General features: G+C 30.4%; 1 protein-coding gene across 1 annotated transcript; it reads left to right on the top strand.

Moving 5' to 3' along the window:
* Positions 1,456-11,071, top strand: LOC109716338 (transcription factor bHLH68-like). The gene is made up of 6 exons (XM_020241716.1): positions 1,456-1,996; positions 2,308-2,623; positions 3,553-3,630; positions 4,165-4,230; positions 7,770-7,820; positions 10,555-11,071. Exons 1-6 carry the CDS (start codon positions 1,746-1,748, stop codon positions 10,696-10,698), a joined length of 906 nt encoding a protein of 301 aa, XP_020097305.1. The 5' UTR covers positions 1,456-1,745; the 3' UTR covers positions 10,699-11,071.

Here is an 11,569-nt window from a genome sequence, read left to right as displayed (position 1 = left end):
AAATATATATACCACTGTTTTAAAAAGTAACCACAAAATTTAAGCATGTATGTTTGGATTTAACAACACATATCTATCTTTTAATCCTCTAATTATTACATTATGTAAGATTTTTTTTTATTTTTTTTATTACAATAAAAGTAATTAAACTCTAGAGGACACATTTAAAAATGGACTTTAATTAAGGGGTTTCATATATTTTTACTTATATTTTATATGTATTAATATATTTAGCATACTTATATGTATATATATAAAAATAAAAATTTCAAATTTTTTTTAAAAATGAGAAAATTTTCTACTCTTTCCTTCCATGTGTGTGTGTGTGTAGTTCAAAAAATTAATTTTATAAAAAATGATTCAAAAATATATTTAAAATTATCGCTGTCGATCGAAGCTGTCAAATATAATTATCATCTTCTGAGACACCGTAATTGATATATTTGAGAGTAGGAGCTCTTATGCTATGTCCACTTCAAAGAGTATAATAGAATCTAAACGTGGGAAACTATATATGTATATTAATTATTGAGTGATTTACAAAATTACGATCCATAAGAGGACATAGCGTTCCTTTCGTGTAGTTATAGTATGCTGAATGATAGCCATGCGTTAGTTATTCTAACAAAAAGAATAGTAATCGACCGTTCCTAGCATGCACCAGTGACAAAGAATTTAATGGTTGGCATTTAAGATCTCAAGTAAAATTTGAAGCCTAGTTGATCTTTTCACATTTTCAACTGAGTTTATTTCTTAAAAAAGAAGGATGAAATGAATAACATGCTATCTTTCTCTGAAAAACAAAAGGCATCGTAGATCGATATATAATGAAATGAAATATTACCATTTACTAAAATATTAGGGAAATTAAAGCTCCTAATATGCCTTATCTATGTGACTATTGGGTTAAGCCAAAAACCTAAAAGGAGGGCTAAAATGAGCAGCTTTCACCCAAAGTTGCATGAAAGTACAATCAATTGATACACAGCTTAAAGAACCAGTGTGTTTTTGACCCTATTGCACTTTACTTTGGTTGCTCATTGACTTGGTGGGAAAAGTAGAATCATTGCTTGTTTGCAGCTTAATTACCAACTTTAGTACATGTATTGTACATTATGCATGTATTTAAATAATAATTTCTATTGTCCTCATAATTTAACCCATCATATATATATATATATATATATATATATATATATATATATATATATATATTTAATTGCCTAAAGTTGTTACTGAAACCATAAGATAATAAAATAGAAGCCCAATAATTAGTAGATATAACAGAAATAATTAACCAAATCTTAATTAAGAACTAAGTATACCCTTCATATATAAACCACTCCTTTAGGCCTAGATGCACTGTCACCTCCTTTTGTGCCTCACTTTATTGATAAAGCAAAAGGAAGGGAAAGAGGGAAAAAAAAAAGAAAAAAAAAAAAGAAAAGGTAAAAGAAGAGTGGAGAAAAGGAAAGCTAATTAGAAAGATAATAAATAATGGAGGGGGGGAGGGGAAAGGAAGAAAAATAAAAAGAGAAGACTCAACCCCATGTATTCAGATTCCTCTTGAGTACATGTCTTGTGTATGCTTTCTTCTGCAAAAAAACTTCTTAACCTTTGGAGCAAAAGAGGAAAAGCTCCAAAGATTGACTTGAGAGAGTGCAAGGGAAAAGGAGTAAGGAGAGGAGAAGGGGTGATAAGAGTAAAATAGAGCTAGCTAGAAAGCTACAAGTGTTTCAACAGTAATGAATAGAGGAGTGCTTGAGAGCTCCCTGGTGCAACAAATGATGGGGGAGAGCCCTACTTTGTGGAATATGAATAATATGAAGGCTCCTTGTCCTCAACACACCTCTCCTCTCCTACCCTCCTTACTATCTTCATCATCATCATCTTCTTCTTCTTCTTCTTACTACAACCCACTACCCTCTAATTTTCCTATGACCTCTTTGCATGATCACAACCAAGAGATGCCTGAGTCATGGAGCCAACTCTTGATGTAAATTATTCTCTCTCTCTCTCTCTCTCTGTCACTCTCTCTCTCTCTCTACATCTTTTCCCCTTAAGTAGATTAAGTTTTCATAATTGAAAAGGCATAGTTATGACTTTTAGATAGCAATTTTCTCACTTCCAATTCTTCTTTTTTCTTTATTTGTTGAAGTGGTTACTCAGTTCCAATCAATTTGACCCCCCTTTTTTTAAGTTTGGTCCCATGTAAATTCACCACTCATTTGATCATATCCAATAAAAATATAATTAATTAATTAATATTGTTTGTTGTCTCTTATGTTTATGGTGGACAACTTGTAGGGGTGGGCTTGTTGGAGAAAATGATCATCAAAGATATAGCTCCAGTGCTCCTTTCCAAGCCAGACATATAGAGAATTGGGGGAATCAAATGATAGCATACCCAACAGGAGTAAAGCAAGAGAGATCATGTGAGAGTGGTTATGTTTATGGCCCTGGGAATGAGGAGATCATTCATGCATCAGAGTCTCAGTGGGGTCATATGCTACAAGCTTCCTCTCCAAAGTCATGTGTTACAACCATCTTCAGCAGCAACATGTTGGACTTCTCAAACAGCAAGGGAGAAAGAAAGCATCACCAACCAGATAATTCATCTGAGGTACAATATATATGTATATAGCTGGACTGCTATTAATAGTATGTAAATAGTATATTTTATAGACTTTTTAACCCTTGGATGTGTACTAGTAAAAGGATCAAGGAGTAAACCCTAGGCATCAAAGGGCTAAAAACTTTTTAGAGAATGTACTATTCATGTGCTTTCCAAACACTCCAGCTCAATACTGCATATATGTAGGAAAACACTTCTATATTACAGACAACACAAATTAAGCCCTTTGTGCTACCCACTCCGTTTTCGATGATCAAGTTTACGAATCACCGATCGACATCATTAAATATGATTAATTTAGAGTATTCAGACAATCTAGCAATCAAATTTTAAAATTTCTTTAAACAAATTGCCTGCGAGTTGAAATATTTGAAAATTAATAATTCTAATGACCGACGTGAGGTGTTTGTTAGTTTAATTGTGAGAGCAATTCAAATTGGTTGAATTTTTAGTAAAATGTTATATTCAATAGCTACATCAAGATTAAAAATTTTGATTTTGAATCCCAAAATTCCATTCTCTATTTTTAGACTTTATTTAATTAGGACCATTCATTTTGTGATACATAGGTAAATGATATTATAAAATTATAAAATTATATATATACAAAATTGTTTTGCATGGGGTTTTTTTATATAACTTCTTGCTGCATACTGTTGCTAATTATGTGGTGTAATGAATTTTTGGATACCTTCTACTGTTATTATTATAAATAGAACTCCATGTTTTCATCACAGATACACTTAATTAGGCTTGTTGGATTTTGCTTTTAGGTTGAGGCTTTTCATTTTATCATTACTTTAATGATCTCTTGATATATTAGTTTGTTGTGGCAGTCTCAAAATTTTGACATGATCTCTCTTAAGTTGATTCTTTAATTATAGTAATTATTAACTTTTTTTCTTCTTTGCCTGCAGTGCAACAGCACAGCAACAGGTTCAGCTCTCAAGAAAGCTAGGGTTGTAGGTTCTTCATCAGCACAATCTTCTTTCCAGGTCTATTTCTTCTTTCTATGTGGCTTTTAAGTGGATCTATGTATGAGGCCCTAGTCTTTTTCCTCCAATGATGAGTAGTAGCAAATAAAAATAAAACTCATGATATGAATACATATGTCGACCCTTAATAGAATTTTGTAGCTCAGTTCAGGTAAATGACGTACTAACAAATTGCATCAAAATGATATCATGCATTTGATTCACTTTGAATAGAAATGTAACTAACAATATCTTAATTTTAGGTTAGTTATAGAACATTACATAAGTGAAAAAAAAAGTGAGATTAAAAAAATTAACAAGATGCACAGCTCAGGTGGAGCCTTTATGGCACAGTTTGTTGGCTGCGCGCATCTTTACTTTTTCTTCTTGTTTTCTTTTTTTCACAAAAGCCAAATCCTATAAAAATTTAGAACATGAATACATGCTTATTATATCAGCCTAAGAACTATACATGAATGGCCTGCCAAATAATATGGCACTTCTTGGAGTTCTTACTTTTCTCTCAGTTTTTCATCATGGAGTGTGTTTCTTCAGGTGAGGAAGGAGAAGCTAGGGGATAGAATAACTGCACTTCACCAGCTAGTTTCCCCATTTGGAAAGGTATTAATTAATAATCCAATACATGTTTTCAGGCTTAAGCTAGCTAGTGATTGTATTTACAATAGCCCATGACAAATATATAATATATACTATTATACTATATAATATATATAATATATATAGAGAGAGAGAGAGAGAGAGAGAGAGAGTAGGGCTACAATACTCTTATAGTATTGGGCCCTTTGTACTCATAATTAAGTTGTTTTCGATGATGGGCTTCCCGATCGACGATCCACTCGTTAAATATAATCTATAGTATATATTTGAAACTTCTAAAAAATAAATTTCGTAATTTTTCCAAAATCATAATAAAGTCCTCAAACGGCATAAAATGAACAGTCAAAATCGAAACGACGTCCTAAAAATGAATGATCGCATTCTTCAATTTAAGATCGAGTTATTGATCTTTATCTAGGTAATGAATAAAATTTTCTATAAAAAATTCAACCTATTTCAATTTTTTTACACCGTTAAACTAGCAAGTATCCATACCGGTCACCGTTAAAATTGTCATTTTGTAAGCTTTTTGATCGTAAGGTAAATGATGTCGAAAGATTATGAAATTTGATTTCTAGAAGTTTTAAATGCTCTATATAATATTTAACGTAATGGATCATCGATCGCGAACTCTATGATCAGAAACAACTTATGGAGTATGAGGACGATCGTACTCATAAGAGTATAGTAGTCAGACTATATATTATATATATATACTTATATATATATATATATATATATATATATATATATAATATATATATATATATGCTATATCTAATATATTATATATATATATCTATACTATATATAAAAGCGTATAGAAATTCCGACAATGAGCGCAGAAATCTAAAAGGAATAAAATAATATTCCCTACGAAAAAGGAATAAAAATATTCCCTATGAATGGTTATGATTAATTGTTAAAAATATCTCAAATAAAAACGAACGGTTATGATAATCTATTAAATCTCTACTGTATTTTAAAAAAAATAAAATAATATTCCATACAAATGGTTATGATTAATTTGTTAAAAATACTCAAATAAAAACGAACAGTTATTGATCAATTTATTAAATCTCTACTGTATATAAAATCTATTCCTAATGGTTATGATTAATTTGTTTAAAAAAAATATCTCAAATAAGAACATGCATGATCAATTTATTAAAAAATAGCATCATCTATCTACTATAAATTCAATCCTACTAATGATTATATCAATTTGTTAAAATATCTCAAATAAAATAAATGTTATGATCAATTTGTTAAAAAATACGATTCCTTATTTATCTATTTTACATTAAATTAAAATTTGAGTTTAAATTATGAATTAAATTTAATTTTTTTGATATCAAATCTGAATTAACAATTAATTTTTTTATTACACTGGATCAAATTAAAATTTAAAATTTAAAATAAATGTGAATTAATTTTGATGGCTTTAGTTCAAAACACATATTTAAATTTGATTAATAAAAATCAAAAAAATATATAAAAATTGTTCGATGTATATAAAAAGAATATTTAGATATTGTAAATATTTTCTAATAAAATATAACTTATTAAATTATAAATATAATTTTTATTGTAAGATTTTAAATATATATAATGTACAAATTTATATTGATTTAATAAATTATAATAATTGTTACGTGCATTTGCACGTATATTCAACTAGTATATATATATATATATATATGTCCAGTTATGGTGCTTATAAAATACCAAGCACTTGGTGCTTATGAATTTTTTACCGTTAGATCTACGCCTTTGATCATTTTCACCCGTTAGATTATACTATTCAATCAACCACCCACTCAACCCAAGGGGACCCACATCATCCTAACCGCACATCTATTAATCCAAGGGCTAAAAACTTACAAGCACCAATGACTTGGTACTTTTAAAAACATAGGAGCTCAATATATATATATATATATATATATATATATAGGGTCCGGCTACTATACTATTATGAGTACGATCGTCCTCGTACTCATAAGTTATTTTTGATGATAGAGCTTTCGAATCGATGATCTACACCGTTAAACATTATTTACATCATTTAAAACTTCTAGAATCAAATTTTATAATTTTTTAACATCATTTATCTTACGATCAAGAGGTCACAAATTTGACAATTTTTAACGGTCAGTATGAGATACTTGCTAGTTTAACGGTGTAAAAGAATCGGAATTTGTTGAATTTTTGATAGAAAATTTTATTCACTACATAAATAAAGATCAATAACTCCGATCTTAAATTGAANATATATATATATATATATATATATATATATATATATATATATAAACACACACATTCACAGTGCCAGTTCCTTTGACTGTTACTGCATACACGTGTATGTAGTTTTTTTGAATTCACACACACGGTCAAAACGTATGAAACTTATTTGAACTAAAAAACGTATGAAACTTATTTGAACTAAAGATTCGGTTAAAATGTATGAAACTTATTTGAACTAAAGATTATTTGGATTTGACTACTCAATCTTTTAAAAATTTTAATTTTACTATATAATTTTTCAAATTTGTTTAATTTGAAATCGACATTTATTTTTATAAATTTAGTTAGTATACTTCATGCAATTCTCACAACTATAAATTTATTAAATTTAATAATTAACTTAAATTTTGGAATCAAGCCGTCATTGACGGACTCAAACTGAACAAACTAAAAAATTGAGTATTAAAATTAAAATTTTTAAAAATTAAATAGTCAAATCTAAATAGTTCATAGTTTACATAAGTTTTATATATTTTTGGCTATATATATATATGAGCCCGGCTGCTATACTCTTATGAGTGTAGATCTCTTTATACTCATAAATTTTTGATCATTAAATCTACCTCTTTGACAATTTTCACCCATAGATCATAATATTCAACCAGCTACTCACTCAACCGTAAGGGATTGCTATCATCATAACCGGAGACAATTATCATCATAGCCACATATTTCTTCGTTCAACGGTCGAAAATTTATGAATACAAAAAGGTCCATATTTATAAGAATATAGTAACCCAGCCTGGTAATATGTATGTTATATATATTGCCCATGATAACTTAGTTTGTGTACAAAGAAAGAAATGATGATCTGACACATGGGTTGCTTTTTACAGACTGACACTGCGTCGGTACTCTTAGAAGCCATTGGCTACATTAGATTCCAAATTTCTCTCTCTCTCTCTCTCTCTCTCTCTCTCTCTCTCTCTTATACATAGAAGTGGGTGTAAGAACAAGTGAAACAAAAAGAGGAGATGGTGGCCTGTTGTGGTGGTGGTGGTGGTGGTGGTGGTGGGGGGGTTCAAGCGCACGCATGCAGTTAAAGCTGGTGCATGCACAGTAATGCTACATGCTACATATATATAGAGCTGTTGTTTTATGCAGCATCTTTTAGTTACTGGTGTCTTGTAATGTCATACACTGTAGCTTCACTGTAGCTTGCGAGAGTTTATAATTTGTACCCTCTCTCTCTCTCTCTCTCTTCAATGAGCCCATGCTTCTGTTTTACGCAGGTTCTGAGCACCCCGTACGTGGGCAGTGGATCAGGGAACACCAAACAGCCTGTAAGTAATTAATTACACAGCTGCAACAATTCCATCTTGAGAATTCTCTATTTTCTGCAGTTGTTATTTTCTGTACCAATGCATCTACAGATCTCATCCACTTTCTATTTGAAAATAGTAAAACGATATACCTATATACCGTCCCTAGAGCAACTGTGCAACTTACCTAAACGATATATTGATCATTTTGAATCAACTATTTAATTTTTCAAAATTTTAATTTTACTACCAAATATTTCAATTTATTTGATTTGAGTAGGTAAATGGTACTTTGAATTCAAACTTTAAGCTAATTACTTATATTACCAGTAAATTTATAGTTATCAAAATTACATAAAATATATTAACTAAGCCTACAAATTAAGATAAACGACGCATTTAAATTTTGAAGTTAAAATGCTGTTGATCGACTCAAATCAAACAAATTAAAAGATCGGGGAGTAAAATCAAATTTTGAAAGAGTGAGTAGCAAAATCAAAATGGTCTATAAATCAGATAAGTTCTGTATATCTTTGATAATTAATACGAAATATAATTCGATAAATGTGATCCCTGTATGATGTTCGGGAGGGCTATGCATTAGAACTCTTAAGATTTAAGAATCTATATATTATATATATGTGCATCAAGTAGTCCCGAAAATCGCAGCATTCAAATATACATTATTTAATTTATATTAAGAATTAAACATATATGCCTTCAAAATTTTTTAATTTTTGATATGTACAGCTTTTAAATGTCATAGAGCTTATATAAATATGCGATGAATTAAATATATAGTAATCACTTTGAGGCCTACAGTACATAGTGTTGATACCTATGCTTCAATATGTACTGATCATGCACCAGGTGTGGGTAATTATTTTGCTTATATGATGAAATTAGATGATTTAAGATAGATTTTTGCCACCAGTGAGAGAATTTAAGGTATTTATATATATATGGATTTTCAACGTAATATTAATCCAAGAGCTCATGATAAATGGAAAAGTCCCATAGCTAATGAATACTAAAATAGTCTAAGAACATGTTCATTTATTTATTTATTTGTAACAGTATCCATCATATCTCCAATTATTACACATCTTTAATTAAATAATACTTAACAAAGAAAGATGCTTTCTATTTGATGGAAAAGGTGAGGGGAATTTCACAGTTGCAGATTTTATATATACACTAATCAGGTATATATTCTTCATATATTAGTATCCAAATTCACTAAGAAAAAGCAAACTTAATTAACCCCTATATATAAACAACGAGAATCATATATACTATATTATATATACACATAGTTTCTTTTGCATCAAAAAAGTCATTGAGGACAAACTCTTTAGCTTTACAGCTTTTATCTCTAATCTGTGTCAAAATGATTCCTTTAGCAATTGGTGAATGAGCACATCATAAAAAGAGGACCACGTGTGCAAGTACTTAATTTGCTTATCATCAAAGCTGATAATTAATATATAATCAATTTAGTCCACATGTGCATCATATGTATTATATAAAGAAAACCTGAGACCAGCTACTATTCTTTCTTTCTTTTTTTCACGTACTGTTTGGTTTAAGAATAAGCTATTTCTCTTAAACTCGGGACCGGTACAAGCATAGGAATGATTGAGCTAATTTTGTGTTTAACTCGAAAGTAGGTTATTGCATGCGGAGTTGAATGTAGATGGTTAATTGACATGTTTAATTTGCAGTATTTGAAGTACTTGGAGGCCTAATTTTATGATTTTTGAAGATGATTATCTAGTGCATTAAGTGGTTACAAAATGGGCTAGCAACCAAAATCAAACAACCTTGTGAAAATAATTTATAAATTCTCAATTAAAGATTGGGATTATTGATCACCATATTTTTAGAAAGTAAAAAAAATATTACTCTAGCAAAAACTCAATCCATTTAGAATGCTCTTCGCCGTCAAACAAACAAGTGAACGCCAATTTTAGGCTGTGAAATCTTCAATTTCGAGGCCTTCATGGTCACAGAGCGCAAATTATTTCAAAAATAAGACTTTCAATTAATTCCTAAAATATTCTCAAATATTATATATATATATATAGAGAGAGAGAGAGAGAGAGAGAAAAAGAGAGAGTAGATCTTGTGTGCTATTAGGAGCACGAAGGCCTCCATGCTTCTAAACCTTTTTCGATGATGGAGCTTTCGAATCAACAATTGGCTCCATTAGACTTGATCTAGCGTATTTAAAATATTTAGAAAATAAATTTTGTGATTTTTCGATATCATTTACCTAGTGATTGAAATGGTTCAAAATCAATGGCTGAAAATAAAAATCTCACAAAAAGTTGTGATATAGCATTAAAATTTTTTATCAGAGATATTGATCTTTCCTGCAAATAGTATAAAGAATTTTCTATCAAAATTTCATCTGATTTGAATACTTCTACACCGTTAAACTTGCAAATGATATATATCAACCATTAAAAAATATTGATTTTGAACCCTTTCGATTGTTAGGTAAATGATATGAAAAAATTACAAAATTTATTTTCTAGATACTTCAAATACGTTAAATCAAGTCTAACGGAGCGGATCGTCGATTCGAAAGCTCTATCATCAAAAACAACTTAGGAGCACACGGAGGCATCCGTGCTCCTAATAGCATACAAGACATACTATATATATACCGATCGACCATCAATTTTGGTGATGTATAATTGTATAGTAATATTCCAAATTAATATATATTTTGAGTTTTCCTTGCATGCAGGTCCTGCAGGGTGAAAATGTTACTGAGGCAAAGGACCTGAGGAGTAGAGGGCTATGCCTAGTTCCAGTCTCCTGCACTTTGCACGTCGGAAGCGACAACGGCGCCGACTACTGGGCTCCGGCTTTTGGCAACGGTTACCGATAAGCACTCGATCGAGGCTTTTCGCGGCATATGCATGCTTAGAGGTTTTATGATGGACATAACATCAGGAGCAGTCACCCTGCAAACAAAACCTAAAAGGGTGATTCCTCTTGATGCTATGCAATTTACCATATTTTGGGATAGCTTGTGTATAAGGTTTAAGGTGATAAAAAGTTAACTGCAGCTAGGGCAAGCAGGTACCTTAAATTTATACATGTAGTATGGGAAGTTATATATATATGCTTCTGAGTAACACCTCTTTTTTGGGGCATATAATGTTTATGATGCATATGAAAGTGTAATAGAGGGTGTAACTCATGTATAACTTAGATGTAATGTAACACTTAGAAGCTATATATGTGTTACTTTATGGTAATGTTACCAATTAAAATGAATTTAATCTAAATTGTGTTACCTATAGTTAATATAAGAGTTATGATTTTCAATAGTACTTTAAAATTTTAATTATGCTGAATTTTCTGAGTTGTATAAGGTTAAATCCCGGAAGGTTTGACCATTCTAAAATGTGCCTCTCAACTTAAATTTACTTATTTATAATTTGCTGATATTTTCTAAGTTTTCGACAAATGTATTAACTATGTATCTCGGTTAATTAAGTTACAAATTTCGTTACCATGACTCCTCTTAGATGTGAATTGCTAAATTTAATAGAAGCATTATTATTTTAACAAAATCTTTAATTAGCAGTCGGCACTAGTGTGTAGGGCTGGCAAACGAGCGAGCCGGCTCGCGTTCGACTCGTGTTCGGCTCGATATTCGGCTCGCTCGAGCTCGATTCGAAATTAAATGAGCCGAGCTTGAACAAAATAAAAGGCTCGAAATTCATTTCAAGCCGAGCTTGAGTATTACTCGG

Source organism: Ananas comosus, linkage group 10, assembly GCF_001540865.1.
Source record: "Ananas comosus cultivar F153 linkage group 10, ASM154086v1, whole genome shotgun sequence".
Lineage (NCBI taxonomy): Eukaryota > Viridiplantae > Streptophyta > Magnoliopsida > Poales > Bromeliaceae > Ananas > Ananas comosus.
This window is presented reverse-complemented; position numbering and strand designations above follow the sequence as displayed.

Coding starts and splice junctions, on each gene's coding strand:
- LOC109716338 (XM_020241716.1), top strand. CDS start 1,746: ATGAATAGAGGAGTGCTTGAGAGCTCCCTGGTGCAACAAATGATGGGG. Junction 3,631..4,164: donor CAGCACAATCTTCTTTCCAG/GTCTATTTCTTC, acceptor GTGTTTCTTCAG/GTGAGGAAGGAGAAGCTAGG. Junction 7,821..10,554: donor CAGGGAACACCAAACAGCCT/GTAAGTAATTAA, acceptor CCTTGCATGCAG/GTCCTGCAGGGTGAAAATGT.